Source organism: Ranitomeya imitator, chromosome 5 (assembly GCF_032444005.1).
Source record: "Ranitomeya imitator isolate aRanImi1 chromosome 5, aRanImi1.pri, whole genome shotgun sequence".
Classification (NCBI taxonomy): domain Eukaryota; kingdom Metazoa; phylum Chordata; class Amphibia; order Anura; family Dendrobatidae; genus Ranitomeya; species Ranitomeya imitator.
This window is the reverse complement of record NC_091286.1, coordinates 251970595-251989368: the sequence shown is the minus strand read 5'-3', so window position 1 is coordinate 251989368 and position 18774 is coordinate 251970595. Positions and strand designations below refer to the sequence as shown.

The 18774-nt window shown below is 44.2% G+C and overlaps 1 protein-coding gene across 9 annotated transcripts in view; it reads right to left on the bottom strand.

Annotated features, from left to right (window-relative positions):
• The window catches only part of PTPRK (protein tyrosine phosphatase receptor type K), a 413915-nt gene extending 397867 nt beyond the window's left edge, over positions 1 to 16048 (bottom strand). For 5 of the 9 annotated variants that reach the window (XM_069726055.1, XM_069726057.1, XM_069726060.1 and 2 more), the window contains exon 1: positions 15655 to 16048. In XM_069726055.1, coding sequence (XP_069582156.1) covers positions 15655 to 15742 — 88 coding nt within the window. In that variant the 5' untranslated portion in view covers positions 15743 to 16048. The remainder of the gene's footprint in view (positions 1 to 15654) is intronic. The other 4 variants (XM_069726056.1, XM_069726058.1, XM_069726061.1 and 1 more) reach the window with 1 other exon arrangement.
• Between the last annotated feature and the right edge of the window lie 2726 nt (positions 16049 to 18774).

The following is an 18774-nucleotide window of genomic DNA, read 5'->3' as shown; positions in this document are numbered from 1 at the left end:
TGAGTTAAAAATACTGAGCAAATAACGTGTGAACGAGGTCTAATACAGGAGGAGATGACACACAGGTATATACTATATACAGGGGAGATGACACAGATATATACTATATACAGGAGAGATGACACAGGTATATACTATATACAGGAGGAGATGACATACAGGTATATACAATATACAGGAGCAGATGACCTACAGGTATATACTATATACATGAGGAGATGACATACAGGTATATGCTATATATAGAAGATGACATACAGGTATATACTATATACAGGAGGAGATGATATACAAGTATATACTATATATAGAAGGAGATGACATACAGGTATATACTATATATAGGAGGAGATGACATACAGGTATATACTATATATAGGAGATGACATACAGGTATATACTATATACAGGGGAGATGACAGCAGGTATATACTATATACAGGGGAGATGACATACAGGTATATACTATACACAGGAGATGACATACAAGTGTATACTATATATAAGGGAGATGACAAACATGCATATACTGAGGTGAAAATGAGAGGTGTGAGGTGAAAATGAAAAGGTGTGAGTGCAAAATGAGAGGAGTGAGGGAAAATAGTGGAGTGATCGGAAAAGGACAGATGTGAGGTCAAAATGACAAGTGTTAGGGGGGAATGAGAGGTGTGAGGGAGAAAATAAGAGATGTGATTGGGAAAATGAGAGGCGTGATGGGAAAATAAGAGAAGTGAGGTGCTATAACTAACCACAGATATTTACTATGCCCAGGCAACGCCGGGCTCTTCAGCTAGTAAATTATAAAAATGGCAACTCACAGTAGAAAGCTCAGCTGACTGTTCGTTCCGCGGGCAGCGACGTTATGTGGGAAAAGTAATGGGGCACCTCCTAGGCTAAAGCTACACCGCCGCACAATACAAGTAAATGGGGTCACAGTACAACCTTGAAGGTACTGCGACAAGCAAGCCACAAAAACAAATCCTACGGGATTGGACTTTTTGTAACATGCTGGTCACTGAGGCAGCACCTTCGTAGTCACAGGGCAAACCCGTTCAATTGTTTTTCGCCGAGATGTAGCAGCTACACCAAGCAAACTTTGGCCTCACAACCTCTGCCATAGGCAAAGTCATGCAGTCTGTCTTTACAAACATGTGAAAATTTGGTTTGTGCCAAAGGGCTTCCTGAGCATGGTACTGTAAAAGTATTCCACGGTTGTAAAAATCAATTCATGAAATTTCTTCCCTCCGAAATATTATACAATTAACTAAGAGAGCCATTATTGAATAGTAGGAGGATTTAGAAACCAAAGCAGCTCAGTCATGAAGTGGAGTTCCACAATGTTGCACAGCGTGTTTGCGGAGAGATGAGGAACACAGCGCATACAAAACCCAACCAACTTTTGCTGACTCAAGGACAGATCTCTAGTGCTCCTTGGAAGAGTCATAGCAAGGGTTTCCATGACTGAACAGCCTCGTGCTAGCCTAACACCACCAAACACAATGAATCTCATGAAGTGATGTAAAGCATACCACCACTGGACTCTGGAAAAACGGAGGCATTTTGTACAGTGTCAAATCACATTGTCTGGCAGTTTGATGGACAAGTCTGTGTATTGTAAATACCAGAAGACCATCAACCACCTGACTACATTGCGCCAATAGTAAGTATGGTGGAGGAGCTTTATTGCTAGAGGTGCTTCTCACTAAATTAGAATATCATCAAAAAGTTAATTTATTTCAGTTCTTCAATACAAAAAGTGAAACTCATTATATAGAGTCTTTACAAACAGAGTGATATATTTCAAGTGTTTACTTCTGTTAATGTTGATTATTATGGCTTACAGCCAATGAAAACCCAAAAGTCATTCTCTAAGTAAATTAGAATACTTTATAATACCAGCTTGAAAAATGATTTTAACATCCGAAATGTTGGCCTACTGAAATGTATGTTCAGTAAATGCGCTCAATACTTGGTCGAGGCACCTTTTGCATCAATGCGGCGTGGCATGGAGGCGATCAGCCTGTGGCACTGCTGAGGTGTTATGGAAGCCCAGGTTGCTTTGAGAGCAGCCTTCAGATCATCTGTATTGTTGGGTCTGGTGTCTCTCATCTTCCTCTTGAGGCTATATTCACACTTTGCGGTTTTTACCGCGGAACCGCCGCGATTTTGATGCTGCGGGTCCGCAGCAGTTTCCATAGCGTTTACAGTAACATGTAAACCCTATGGAAACCGCAAACCGCTGTGCACATGCTGCGGGAAAAAACGCGCGGGAACGCAGCGGTTTAAAACCCACAGCATGTCACTTCTTTGTGCAGAATCGCTGCGATTCTGCACCCATAGGAATACATTGAACCGCTTACTTCCCGCATGGGGCTGTGCCCACGTTGCGGGAAGTAAGCGGATAATGTGCGGTTCCTACCCGGGGTGGAGGAGAGGAGACTCTCCTCCAGGCCCTGGGAACCATATTTGGGGTTAAAAAATAAAAAATCACGTTATACTCACCCTCTGAAGTCTTCAGCGCTGCACGCGGCCGTCCGGTCAGAGTTGCTGTGCGACCAGGACCTGCGGTGACGTCGCGGTCACATGACCGTGACGTCACGAAGGGTCCTTCTCGCACAGCATCTTTGGAACCGGACCGCCGGGTGCAGCGCCGAGGAGATCCAGACATCAGAGGGTGAGTATAACCAATTTTTATTATTTTTAACATTACTATTGATGCTGCATATTGCTGCATGTGCAGCATCAATAGTATAGGCGGAAACCCGCAGCGGAAAACGCGGAACAAACCGCGATAAATCTGCAGGGAGAACCGCAGTTGTTTTGCCCTGCAGATTTATCAAATCCGCTGCGGGAGAACCCGCAGAGGGACGCCGCAAAGTGTGAACATAGCCTGACAATACCCCACAGATTCTGTATAGGTTAAGGTCAGGCGAGTTTGCTGGCCAATCAAGCACAGTGATACTCTTGTTTTTAAACCAGGTATTGGTACTTTTAGCAGTGTGGACAGGTGCCAAGTCCGGCTGAAGAATAAAATTTCCATCTCTAAAAAGCTTGTCAGCAGAGGGAAGCATGAAGTGCTCTAAAACTTCCGGTAGATGGCTGTGCAGACATTGATCAAGTGAAGGAAAATCTTAATGCTTTTAAATTTGTGGCAACAGTTTGGGGAAAGCCTTTTCTGTTCCTGCATGACTGTGCCCCAGTGCATGAAAGCAAGGTCAATAAAGGCAGGGTTGGGTGTGTTTGGTGTGGAAGAACATTACTGGCCCGCATCCAGCCCTTAAAGGGACACAGGTCACCTGAAGATTGCCTTGTGCAGGCGTGTACTACGTAGGACAGAGAATGAACTTCAATCCAATATTGCAGCCAGCGGTTAAGGAAAGGGTGAATCAACCACCCGAAAACCCCGCCTCCATGGCTGAAGATTGTTCCCTTCAAAATCAGGTGACAGTGTCCCTTTACATCTTGTAAAAAAAAACCTTCCCAGAAGAGTTGAAGAAATATAGTTGTGCCTTTATCAGGTTTTGTCTAAACTGGATGACCTATTAAATACGCACTTTAGGTGTATGCCAGACCTGCACAAACCAAAACTTTGTAAGTTGATCAAAATACGGCACAAAATATATCCCTAGCTAAATTCTAATAGAAAAGTGTCGTGAATAAAGCGATGAGACAATCAGAATGTGGCAGGAATAATGAGCAAGTAGTGAAGAAACCCCTGATACTAGCGCTCTATGGAGTCTCTGAGATAGCAGATGGAATGACGATAATTAGGCAGCATTAATGGAATGCAATCGGACACATTCCAGAAAACAGAACTGTGGAAAAGATCACACAGGAAAACGTATAAGACAAGAAGCCAGCCCTTTAACCATTGGAGAACCAGGACACGGACATTCAAGAATGGTGAAGCTCTGCGGTAGCAGAAGGTAGCAATCATATTATGAAATTTCTAAAAAAAAAAAAAACAAGTCCTCAAAGGGTGGTCATAAGGTGATAAGCCAGTAATAAGTCTTCACTGCATGATGGGAACTAGCTTCGAGCACCATTTCTATGCTGAATCATTTATAAACATATTTTACCATTAAACATTTGGGTTTTATCAAGAGCTCCATATTCTATGCTTAGATGGACATACATTAAAAAAATAAAAAAACACATGACATGATCCTGCAGCTTAATACACAACGTTTATACACTTGAGAAAAAAAATAAAAGCTTCTAAAGGGGATTGCCCTCCATACTTAGGTCATCAATAAAAAAACGGTGAGAGACCAACCCGAATTGACCAGCTATTAGTACCCCCGAAGGTGGCCAGCTCCATACAATGTTTTGTGATCAGCTCCAACTGAAGAGAATAGGAGCTGATCTGCAGCAAGGAGAAGCCACCAGAGTATGGAACCTGCCCCAGAGTATGGAGCCTGCCCCAGAGTATGGAGCCTGCCCCAGAGTATGGAGCCTGCCCCAGAGTATGGAGCCTGCCCCAGAGTATGGAGCCTGCCCCAGAGTATGGAGCCTGCCCCAGAGTATGGAGCCTGCCCCAGAGTATGGAGCCTGTTGTGAATTCTGTGGCTGAATTCACTCCTGTGGTCACAAGTGGTACTGCAGCTTCTGAGCTTCCTCCCTCAGGTGTTCTGGTGAGCTCGTTGGCTGCTTTGTTATTTAACTCCACCTGATTCTGTCTTCCTTGCTCCTTGTCAATGTTCCAGTGTTGGATCTGAGCTTCTGGATCTTTCCTGTGGCCTGCTGCTCTGCTTAGATAAGTGCTTTTTGCTTTTGTTGCTACTTTTTCTGTCCAGCTTGTCATTTCGTTTTGCTGGTAGCTCTGAGACGCAAAGGGTGTACCGCCGTGCCGTTAGTTCGGCACGGTGGGTCTTTTTGCCCCCTTTGCGTGGTTTTTTGCTTTAGGGTTTTTTGTAGACTGCAAAGTTCTCTTTGCTATCCTCGCTCTATCTAGAATATCGGGCCTCACTTTGCTGAATCTATTTCATCCCTACGTTTGTCTTTTCATCTTGCTAACAGTCATTATATGTGGGGGGCTGCCTTTTGCTTTGGGGTATTTCTCTGAGGCAAGTCAGGCTTGTTTTTCTATCTTCAGGATAGTCAGCTCCTCAGGCTGTGCCGAGTTGCATAGGTAGTGTCAGGCGCAATCCACAGCTGCCTTTAGTTGTGTTTAGGTTAGGTTCAGGTATTGCGGTCTACAGAGATTCCACGTCTCAGAGCTCGTTCTATTGTTTTTGGGTTATTGTCAGATCACTGTATGTGCTCTGATTGCTGGCACACTGTGTCACTGGATTGCCTACATAACAGGAGCCTGCCCCAGAGTATGGAGCCTGCCCCAGAGTATGGAGCCTGCCCCAGAGTATGGAGCCTGCCCCAGAGTATGGAGCCGCCATGTTCTGCTCTGTACCCATTCAACACTGGCCGCCAGAGTGAGTTTCTCCGAAGCTCTGATGGGAAGAGAGCTACTAAATCCTGTATGAGCAGATAGAAGGGGAGCACAAAAGATCACACTGGAGTATGGAGAATTGCAAGATCTATATTCAAAACAGCTACAATAAAGTCATGCACAAGCCAGTTAAAACAGCGCCTTTAGTTTACAAAGATTAAGAAGAAGAAAAAAGAAACTCTAAAGACTTCCTGCATTTAGAAAAGTGGACCTCAACAATTCTTACCTACTATATAATTGTCTAAGGGTCACTTCCGTCTTTCTGTCCTTCTGTCTTTCTGTATGTCACGGATATTCATTGGTCGCAGCCTCTGTCTGTCAAGGAAATCCAAGTCGTTGATTGGTCGCGGCAAAAAACAGCCACGACCAATCAGCGACGGGCACAGTCCGGAAGATAATGGCAGCTCCTTACTCCCTGCCCGGCGCCCGCATACTCCCCTCCAGCCACCGCTAACACAGGGTTAATGCCGGCGGTAACGGACCGCGTTATGCCACGGGTAAGGCACTCCGTTACCGCCGCTATTAACCCTATGTGTCCCCAACTTTTTACTATTGATGCTGCCTATGCGGCATCAATAGTAAAAAATGTAATGTTAAAAATAATAATAAAAAAAAAAAAACCTGCTATACTCACCTTCCATTGTCCGCCGAGCCGGCCGCCATCTTACGTTCCCAGCGATGCATTGCGAAATAACCCAAAAGACTTAGCTTAGCAGCCTCGCGAGACCGCTAAGTCATCTGGGTAATTTCGCAATGCATCCTAGGAACGGAAGATGGCGGAAGTCGCGCGCTACAAGGGGCCCTCGGATCGGAAGGCGAGTATGTTTATTTTTTAGCCTTTGACATACGTGGCTCGGCAACATACTACGTGGCTGGGCAACATACTACGTGGACATGCATATTCTAGAATACCTGATGCGTTAGAATCGGGCCACCATCTAGTCTACTATATACGGTAATTGTCTAAGGGGTACTTCCATCTTTCTGTCTGCAACTTCCGTCAAGGAAATCCTGCATCGCTGATTGGTCTCGCCAACTGCCTGTCCAGGCTGCCGCGACCAATCAGCGACGGGCACAGTCCGGCAGAGAATTAGTCCCCCCCCCCCCCTACTCCCGTCCAGTCAGTGCCCGGCGCCCCCGCTCCATACTCCCCTACAGTCAGCGCTCACACAGGGTTAATGACAGCGTCAACAGACCGCGTTATGCCGCGGCTAACACACTCCGTTAATGCGGCTGTTAACCCTGTGTGACCAACTTTTTACTATTGATGCTGCCTATGCAGCAAAAAAACAAAAAAAAAAAAAAAAAACCTGCTATTCTCACCATCCGTCGCCCACCGAGGCGCGCGCGGCTGCCGCCAGCTTCTGTTCCCAGACATGCATTGCGAAAATACTCAGAAGACTTAGCGGTCTCACGAGATCGCTACGTCATCTGGGTAGTTTCGCAATGCATCGCTGGGAACGGAAGCTGGCGGCAGCCCCGCGCGCGCATCGACAGCGCTTCGCTGGACGACGGAGGGTGAGTATAGAACTATTTTTTATTTTTTTATTTTTTTTTAACAGGGATATGGTGTCCACACTGCTAAATACTACGTGGGCAGTGTTATATACTACGTGGGCAGTGTTATATACTACGTGGGCAGTGTTATATACTACGTGGGCAATGTTATATACTACGTGGGCAATGTTATATACTACGTGGGCAATGTTATATACTACGTGGGCAATGTTATATACTACGTGGGCAAAGTTATATACTACGTGGGCAATGTTATATACTGTTTGGGCTGTGTTATATACTGCGTGGCCACAGTTATATAATGCGTGGCCTGTATTAACGTATCGGGTATTCTACAATATGTCGTGGCCTGTGCTATATACTATGTGGCTGCTATATACATACATATTCTAGAATACCCGATGCGTTAGAATCGGGCCACCATCAAGTGAAATATAAAATCACATAGTACTCAGGTCCAGTTGTCTGCAGCTGCTCCAGAATTTGGGCCCGATTCATCAAAACTTTCACGCCAGAATTCATGAATCAGGAAAATCTGACTCCACTAAACTCCCTCACCAAGACCGGTGAGAAGAACGCTGATCTGGATAAGGGCCCAGATGTCTTCTCTGCTGCACCAATCTTACACATCAGCAAACAGATACCGCCTGAACAGCAGGGTGTTGCACCATGGCTGCCAACATGGCACTCCTGTGATGGACAAGCACAGGCTAGACTTCATAGGGGACCATAGTTTTCCCTGTATACATCACAACTGTTGAATGTCACTATAGCCATTAGTCAAAAGGATGACTGGTCCAATTTCCCTAATGGGACTAAAAAATAAAGTTTAGAAAATGTAAAAAATTTCACCAAAATTTTTTTTCCCTCAAAATATACAATTAAATAAGTTGTATGGTAAACTATGCAAAGAAAAAAAATCATTTGTTATCATTACAATCATACCGAACTCTGAAGATTCATGACACCAGGTGGTTTCTACAATACAATGTAAACCGTATAAACAAAACCCAAAACCTATGGTGGAACTGCAGGTGGTACCACTTCATCCACTTTGAATTTATTCACAGTTTTCATCACATTATATGGTAAAATGACAAGTAAATTAAAAAAAATCCTTGTATGGCTATGTTGATGGAAAAATAAAATCATGACTCTTGGAAGAAGTAAGGGGAAGAAAGGTAAAAATTTCACCAGTCCATTGGGAGGGAGGAGATGTGGGGAGATAGGGCGATGTCACACTGCAAGTGGATAGAGCCCGAGACCCCCATACGCATTAGATAACAGAATTTCTTGAGATACTTATCAGATGATCTTTTCTATTTTACGCTGGGAGGCAGGACTCCTACAAACAGAGCAAGAATTTGGGGGGCTCCTGGTGAGGCCGACTGTCTTGCACCAGACAGGATAAGGGGAAGGAGGGAGGACATAGCTGATCTGCATAGCATCTAGGAGCAAGTTCCATTTCTGTGTTGCCCAAAATAAAAGGAGAATGGAGGTCTCGTGAGCCCTGTTCATGCTTTTCCAGCATCATCACTGCATGTAGCCTTCTTTATTGAAGCCTTTATGAAAGTGGGATGGGGGTGAGTGCACACCTCTCCACTGGTTTGTTGACCAGGATTCACCAGACCCCCGTTCTTCCCATAGAGGAGCAGTCATCAGCTTAGCAATGTCAGACCCTTCAAGTCAGATGGATCAAGGCTATGTTCTTATCCATAATAATCATGTTAAAAAAAAAAAAAAACTTGGTACAAAGATATTATTTAGATTGTGACCCTTTAAAGGTGTGCTACACAAAACAACTCCCAATTCCAGATTTGCATGTAAAAAAAACAAACAGAATCAATCAGAATAGTAAAGGAGAAGATGATACTGCCCTGTATATATGGGTGACTAGACAAGGTAAAAAATCAGATGTTAAGCCACATAACCAAGCACATACACAAATCACAAGTAGTGGCTTCAAAATGGGCAACAGGCCAAAAATAACCTTTCCTAATATCGCAAAGGCAAACTGGACAAATAATCGCAACACATTCGCTATAGAGGCAAACCGTAACCAATGATCACTGCAACTGTGTATGCACTGAAATCACCTAGTCTGAATAAAAGAGCATAAGGCGATGCCAGATGTAGCAGAGCCGACACTATTTACGGTGATATAGTGCGCTCTATGCGATTTCCAATGCTGATCAGTCACTTAGCGTTCAAAGGAAGCAGTTCTGAGACAACTTCAGCTCTGCTACTTCGGAAGCGGGAAGGAAGAAGAAAGAATAGGCTCTTTAATTCAGTTTTCACAGTCCCTGGTATAGTACCTGCTCTTGGCGATGCCGCTTTACTCAAACTTTCAATTAACTGACAAACACTTGTCCAAGCTCAATAACGCCACAACGTCTGCGCAGACATCAATACCACACTTCACAGCCCTCCCTCTACACCCAGAGCAATCACAGAGTGTGCGGGATAAGCAGAAAGCACCCGGCATATTCACAGTATCGATCACACACACAGCTGGTAAAGAGAGGATCAGAGCGCAAACAGACACAGAATTAGAAAGATTTATTAGGCAATGCAAAATGGAAGGTGAGCCACTGGTCTCTGTTATCAGCCATTTCAGGCTAGAAGATGGTCAGCAGTGGTGTTCTGCAAGGAAATCCAGAATCTCCCTTCTCTCAAAGATCAGCCTATATTTATAAATAAGAACTTTATTGACCCTTTAAGATGCTCCTAAAATTTAAAAAGTTTTTATTATTGGAGAAACATCGCCCCTCTTGCCTCCTATTCAAAAGGGGCCGTCTACCACGGGAAGCCTCCTATTAAAAAAAGGGGCCATCTACCACAGGAAGCCTCCTATTAAAAAAAGGGGCCATCTACCACGGGAAGCCTCCTATAAAAAAAAGGGGCCATCTACCACGGGAAGCCTCCTATAAAAAAAGGGGTCGGCTACCACGGGAAGCCTCCTATAAAAAAAGGGGCCGGCTACCACGGGAAGCCTCCTATAAAAAAAGGGGCCGGCTACCACGGGAAGCCTCCTATTAAAAAAAGGGGCCATCTACCACGGGAAGCCTCATATTAAAAAAGGGGCCGGCTACCACGGGAAGCCTCCTTTTTTCAAAAGGGGCCGGCTACCACGGGAAGCCTCCTATAAAAAGGGGCCGGCTACCACGGGAAGCCTCCTATAAAAAGGGGCCGGCTACCACGGGAAGCCTCCTATAAAAAGGGGCCAGCTACCACGGGAAGCCTCCTATAAAAAGGGGCCAGCTACCACGGGAAGCCTCCTATAAAAAGGGGCCGGCTACCACGGGAAGCCTCCTATAAAAAGGGGCCGGCTACCACAGGAAGCCTCCTATAAAAAGGGGCCAGCTACCACGGGAAGCCTCCTATAAAAAGGGGCCAGCTACCACGGGAAGCCTCCTATAAAAAGGGGCCAGCTACCACGGGAAGCCTCCTATAAAAAGGGGCCAGCTACCACGGGAAGCCTCCTATAAAAAGGGGCCAGCTACCACGGGAAGCCTCCCATGAAAGGGGCCAGCTACCACGGGAAGCCTCCCATGAAAGGGGTTGTCTAGTACAGGAAGGCACCTTATACACAGCTTCACTGCACATCTTATAAAAGAAAAAACATGAATACTTTCACTACCGGACTACGACTGTAGCGGCGTGTCTCCCGGCGATCACGTGACATTGTTCATAGTGTCCCCTGGTAGTCACGCAACATTGTTTAGCTCACAAGACCACGCACAGCGCTGTGATTGGCAAAAATATTAGGATTCAGTTTTTTATTTTCGGTTGTACAGGGAAGCTGTTCATAAGGGGATGTCCAGTAATGGACAAACCCTTTAAGGTTCTTTTTTTTCCCCAAGAGCATTCGAAAGTAACAATAGGACTACTTTTGGCTTTGGTTCAAAAACTGCATGTGTTTTTGTAGCTCTGAGAAAATCAACCTTTATTAGGCAAACACTGTTTAATCGCACCTTTTATGCAGACATTAGGATTTGGGCAGAATTTGCCGCAGACCAGACGTTAGGTGTTAACGAGAGCGCACGCCGGTGAGCGTTTGGTCACATACATTGCTGCGTCATGTGAAGGGGGCTATACAAGCCCTCGCTATATCGATGATCATCGCTTGTTTCGGGCTCAGAATTTATTTAAAACCTCCCTAAACAAACTTGTTACCCTGAACATTTCCTACATACTCATCCGTGACCAATTTCAACTAGACTTTTAGGTGACATTCATCCACAAATTTCAACCAATGTTCCGCAGGTCTTCATTAGCATAACGACTTGATCATTAGACACTGCAGCAGACTATCAGGGAGAGAAACCCAAATGCTCCAGAAAATCTGATATGATTAGTAATGGACAATTCTGCATAGTACGAAAGCCAATTAATTTTCTCCTTTCTTAAGGAACTTAACCCTAACGCATTAACAGGCGGTTTAATTTCCATGGCCATACCTGCGCTAGACTCACAGGAAGCATAATCCTTTGTTGCAGCAGCTTAGAACAATCTCAGCATGGAGGCAGTGTGCGCTCACAAACCGCCGGCGTCCCTCCTTCGCACCCACACTGCTGGAAGGAAGATGTGAGCTCGCAGATAATCGAACCTTTCAGCTGAGCTAGAAGTTTACGGAGACTTTTTGATCACTACAGGGGAATTTTCAGAGAGAAGCAATTATTATAAAATTGCCAACTCACCTACATGGCTGCCAGTGAACTGACAGCCATCATATTGCCTAAATGCCGGGGTAAGAGATCCTAAGCACTACCTAATAACAAGAAAACTCTACAGTTTACCAAGTCCACCACAAGTAACTGCTCCAGTCTATGGAGGCCCCGCACCATCCATCACTGTATGCAACAGGTAAAGGAAGCAGCCCCTAGTCAGGCAATAAAGGGATGGTTTCACTGGTGGGGGAGGGGGCGAGAGGCTTCCCTACTTCCTCCTCAACTTCAGTCTGGAGGAGGGGGAGGTAAAAACAACTTGTAGACCCAGTAATCCAGCCCCAGCCATGAACTCTCCACAGGACACAACAAAACTACGCTGACACAGTATTCTTTATACGGTATTACTATATGCTACAGAGTGTACACCGCATCCTTCATGTGGGGTATATACAGCTATATACATCGTATCCTTCATGTGAGGTGTACACAGCTATATACTACAGAGTGTACACCATCTCCTTCATGTGGGGTATATACAGCTATATAGACACCATAGCCTTAATGTGGGGAGTACATAGCTATAAACTACAGAGTATACACCGTATCCTTCATGTGGGGCATATACAGCTATATACACACCGTAGCCTTCATGTGGGGTGTACATAGTTATATACTACAGAGTATACACCGTATCCTTCATGTGGGGCATATACAGCTATATACACACCGTAGCCATAATGTGGGGTGTACATAGTTATATACTACAGAGTATACACCGTATCCTTCATGTGGGGCATATACAGCTATATACACACCGTAGCCATAATGTGGGGTGTACATAGTTATATACTACAGAGTATACACCGTATCCTTCATGTGGGGCATATACAGCTATATACACACACCGTAGCCTTAATGTGGGGTGTACATAGCTATATACTACAGAGTATACACCATCTCCTTCTTGTGGGGCATATACAGCTATACAGGTCCTTCTCAAAAAATCATCAGTATTAAAACAATAAAAGACCTGACAAATTTCAGTTGGTGGATAATGAATCTATAATATATGAAAGTTTAATTGTAATCATTACATTATGGTAAATAATGAAATTTAACACTATATGCTAATTTTTTGAGAAGGACCTGTACAGCTATATACACACCATAGCCTTCATGTGGGGTATATACATCGTATCCTTCATATGGGATATATACTGCAGTGTTTAAACCGTATCCTTCATGTGGGGTATACACAGGTATATACACCGTATCACTCTTGTGTAATATACACAGCTGTATACACTGTATCCCTCATGTGGGGTATACAATGCTATTTACTTCAGAGTATGCACAGTATTCTTCATGTGGGAATTACACAACTATATAACAGAGTATACACTGTATTCTTCATGTAGAGGTATAAAGATAGCTATATACTTTACATATATGTGGAGTATACACAGCTATATACTAGAGAGTATACACACAATATCCTTCATGTGAGGTATATACATAGCTATATAATACAGAATATACACAATATCCTTCATGTGAGGTATATAGATAGCTAGATACAATAAATATGTATATACAATGTATCCATGTGTGCTATACACAGCTATATACTGCATGTACACTGTAATCTGTTGTTATACATGGTTATATGCTATAGCATACATACAGTGCAGCCTTCCGGTAGACTATACTTGGCTATTTCCCATATACAATGTGCCATTCATATGATATTTGTCATGTGAAATATACATAGCTAGATACTACAGAGTATATGTTGCTATATACTACAGAGTATACAAGATATCCTTCATGTGAAAGTACATAACTATATACCATAAGTATGTATACATACTGTATTCCTCGTGGGTTATATACACTGCATTTGTCATGTGAAATATACATAGCTAGATATTACAGAGTATAAATTGTATCCTTCATGTGGGGTATGCACAGCTATATACTGTATACACACACTGTAGTCTGTGTGGTTATACAAAGACATATACCATAGAGTATATACACTGCAGCGCTGCTGTACACTATACTTTGCTACTTCCCACATAGTATACATTGCATTCTTCAGCTATATACTGTATGTACACTAATTAGTTATACATAGCTGTATACTATAGAGTATATACAGTGCAGCCTTGATGTAGACTATATATTGCTACTTCCTACATAGCACACACGGTATCCTTCATGTGGGGTATACACAGATATATACTGTATACACACTGTAGTCTGTGTTGTTATACAAAGATATATACTATAGAGTATATACACTGCAGCCCTGCTGTACACTATACTTTGCTACTTCCCACATAGTATACATTGCATTCTTCAGCTATATACTGTATGTACACTAATCAGTTATACATAGCTATAGAGTATATACAGTGCAGCCTTGCTGTAGACTATATATTGCCACGGTATCCTTCATGTGGGGTATACACAGCTATATACTGTATACACATGGTAGCCCGTGTGCTGCAGACTATACTTTGCGGCTTCCCACAGAGTATACACTTGGAAACAAAGGGCAGGTGATGAGGTATCAGGTACGCCAGGTCCTGGGGCAGACATGTCTCCTACCAGTGTATATCCCTGCTGTATCCGAACAAAGGACAGGAGGTGCCAGGTATGAAGTGACCCAAGGCAAGCGGTGTATATAGCTCCTCACTGCACCGTATACACTGCAGCCATCATGTGGTATATTGGTATATTATGTATACACTGCAGCCTTGTATATACAGCATGAAATATATACACACACTTTATCATGTGGTTTTTATACTGTAGTCTCCATGTACAGTGGTATATACTGTCATCGTCATGTAGTATATATACTGTAGTCTCCATGTGGAGATCGATATACACACATTACATGAAGAAGACAGTATACATATATACCACCTACAGGATATACTACATGCAGACAGCATACACATATATACCACCATCTACGGTATGTACTAGACACACAGTATACACACATATACCACCTACAGATTATACTACATGCAGACAGCATACACATATATACACCATCTACGGTATGTACTAGACACACAGTATACACACATATACCACCTACAGATTATACTACATGCAGACAGCATACACATATATACACCATCTACGGTATGTACTAGACACACAGTATACACACATATACCACCTACAGATTATACTACATGCAGACAGTATACACACATATACACCATCTACGGTATGTACTAGACACACAGTATACACACATATACCACCTACAGATTATACTACATGCAGACAGTATACACATATATACACCATCTACGGTATGTACTAGACACACAGTATACACACATATACCACCTACAGATTATACTACATGCAGACAGTATACACACATATACACCATCTACGGTATGTACTAGACACACAGTATACACACATATACCACCTACAGATTATACTACATGCAGACAGTATACACACATATACACCATCTACGGTATGTACTAGACACACAGTATACACACATATACCACCTACAGATTATACTACATGCAGACAGTATACACATATATACACCATCTACGGTATGTACTAGACACACAGTATACACACATATACCACCTACAGATTATACTACATGCAGACAGTATACACACATATACACCATCTACGGTATGTACTAGACACACAGTATACACACATATACCACCTACAGATTATACTACATGCAGACAGTATACACACATATACACCATCTACGGTATGTACTAGACACACAGTATACACACATATACCACCTACAGATTATACTACATGCAGACAGTATACACACATATACCACAGTAATAGGGAGCACTATACACACATGTATATACACATCCACAGCCCGCGGGGAGACCACCTTCCGTCCCCCTGTCGAGACCACTTTCTATCCCCCCGGTGAGACCACCTTCCGCCCCCTCCCCCACCGCACAGTAAACTTTCCGCGTAGTCCGCACTCACCTGCAGCCAGCTGCCCGCGGAGGGACGCCAGCACGGGGGCGCCGAGCAGCAGCAGCAGCAGCAGAGCCAGGTGCCCGCCGCCCGCCATCCTCGGCACAAGTTTGTGAGCTGCAGTAATCCTCGGGCTCCGTCCGGCAGATCACACGCGGGGCTCAGCAGTCCCCCGTCCTGCAGCCGCCCCGCACTCCCGGCGCTCCATGCTCAGCGGCTCCCTGCACTCCCTTGTCCAGAGTTACTTTCAGGGGCTCAGCTGGGGGAAGAGGCGGAGGAGGAGGCGGCCCTGACGTCACCCTGCTAGACCGAGCTCACCCCGGACTGTGGAGCCCAGCACTGCGCCCCCTAGCGGAGCTCCGAGGGAGAGCACGGCAGCCGGGGAGCCCGGAGCTGTGGAGCCAGTCACTGCGGGGAGACGGGGGAGGAGGGGCCGAGCTGGGGGCGGGGCCCAGGTACAAGGACGGCACGGGAGGCTCCAGACGGCTGCCGTCACCGGGAGAGGTGCAGTGCAGCACGGAAGCAGTTAATCCGCTCGCCCTGCCTTCAGCAAACAGGCGGCCGGTGAGGTCATCCCAAGGGAACACCTTAGGTGCCCTGTGCCCTCTGCCCTCTGCCCTCGTGTGGTGGGGCACTGACTGCAGCTGGAAGGTGCCTTTATCCCACTGCTGGTGCTGCCACTGCACAGGTGGCTGGTGGAGGCAGCTGTGTTCTTGTAGTGCCTCAGCCTCCCTGCCTGAGTTCTGGGAGCCGCCAGGACCTTGGGAGAAGATGAATCCTGCTTTATCTCTGCAGACTACAATGTATCATGTGTCTCATTACAGGGAAGCTCTGCCAGGTTTTACATACTCTGAGAACACCTGGCTGTAGGGGCAGGGACCCTGATTCCAGCGACGTGTCACTTACTAGGCAGCTTGGTAGCATTTTTCTAAAATCACTGCAGAGCTCTAATGTTGAGCTCACACCACTGATTGGCTGATTTCTGCCTATGCACAGTGTACACAGAAAGCTGCCAATCAGCGGTAGGGACAGGGCTAGGCACAGCTCATAAATATAGAGGACTACGTGGCAGTCGCTTTACTAGTCCTCTAGTGAATTTATCACAACAAGCAGCCCAGTAAGCAACACATGGCTGGAATCAGGTTCTCTGTCTCTACACTATGCTGCTCTCAGATTAGGTGGGATAAATCTGGTGACAGCTTCCCTTTAACATGCTCTGCCCATTTGATGCCACTTTTTATACCCCCTTTCTCTTAAAAGTATCCTGCCATCAGAAATAACGCTGTTACACTGCCAGCTATATGATGCTGACCGGCGCCTGCACACAGCCGAATGCATATTAGTGATACATTTAGGGCAATATGATTTGCATTTTTATGAAAATATCAAACAATTTTCCATTTTGAAACTTTATGCCTTTACACCAGAGAGTTATACCACACAAGATAGTTAATAAGTAACATTTCCCACATGTCTGCTTTACATCAGCATCATTTTTTAAACATTTTTTTTTCTTAGGAAATCAAAGGGGTTTAAAGTTCACCGGCGAGTTCTCATTTTTTCAGCAAAATTTACTAAACCAATTTTTTAGGGACCACATCCCATTTGAAGTGACTATGAGGGCCCTGTGTGACAGAATATACCTAAAAGATGGCACCATTCTCAAAACTGCAGCCCTCAAACTGCTCAAAACACATTCAACATGTTTATTAACCCTTTAGTGGCTTCATCAGAATTTTAAAAAAAATAAATTTGACTTTTTTTTCCCACCAAAATATTGCTTTAGTCAAAAATGTTGCATTTTTAAAAGTGTATCATGATAAAATGGACTATTTGATTTATTGCGCAGTTTCTTCTGAGTACACCAATACACTCTTTGTGAGGGGGAAACAACAGTTTGGGTGCACGGCAGCGCTCAGAAGTGAAGGATCACCCTTCAACTTTTGGAGCACAAAAATTGTATGGAATCGAGAGCAGATGCTATGCAACGTTTGCAGAGCCCCTGATATGCCCAAACAATGGAAATTTCCCGCAAGTGACCACATTTTTGGAAACTACACCCCTCAAGGAACTTATCTATAGGTGTGATGAGCATCTTGAACCCACAGATGTTTCACAAAATTTTATAACGTTGAGCCCTGAAAATGAAAAAATAAATTTTTCCCACAAAAATGAAAAAATACATTTTTCCCACAAAAATGTTGGTTTAGCCCCAGATTTTTCCTTTTCACAAGGGTAGCAGGAGAAAACAGACCATAAAATATGTTGTGCGACTTCTGAGTACACAGATACCCTATAAGTGGTGGAAAACTACTGTTTGGGCGCACAGCAGGGCTCAGAAGGGAAGGAGCACCAACTGAATTCTGGAGCTCGGTTTTGACTGGAATAGATTGCGGACGCCATGTCCCATTTGAAGAGCCCTTGACGTGCCAAAACAGCAAAAAAAATAAATAAATACTCCGATTTTGTAAATTGCTTCTCATGTGGAATTCATTTAGGGGTGTAATGAACATTTTTGACTATCAGCGAATAGCATAACATTTGGCTGAGCCAATGGATAATTAAAAAAAATTCCACTACCATGTTGCTTTGACCCCAAGTGTTTAATTTTCAAAAGGGATAATAAGAAAAAAAATGAACAGTACAATTTGTTACGCAATACCCGGTATGTGGTCGAAAACATCTTTTAAGGCGCAGTGCAAAACTCAGAGCCATATTGGAGTTCACATTTGGCTGGAATGGTTTGAGGGGGCCATGTCACATCGTCAGAGCCCCTGAGGTGCCAGAACAGCAAAACCCCCTATAAGTGACCCCATTTTACAAACTACACCTCTCTATGAATTCATCTTGGGGTGCAGTGATTATATTGACAGTAGAGATGTGTCACAGAATTTTATACCATTGGGCAGTAAAGAAAAAATAACTACATTTTTACCACAAAAAAATTTGTTTTAGTCCCAGATTGTTCATTTTCATATGCGGAGATATGGCACCAAGACTTGTCACACGATTACTGCTGAACGTGGCAATACCCCATATGTGGCTGTGCAGTACTGCTTAGCCACACGGCAAGACTCGGTATGGAAGGAGCACTGTTTGCCTGTCACAAGTGTGTCACATCCTCCTGGG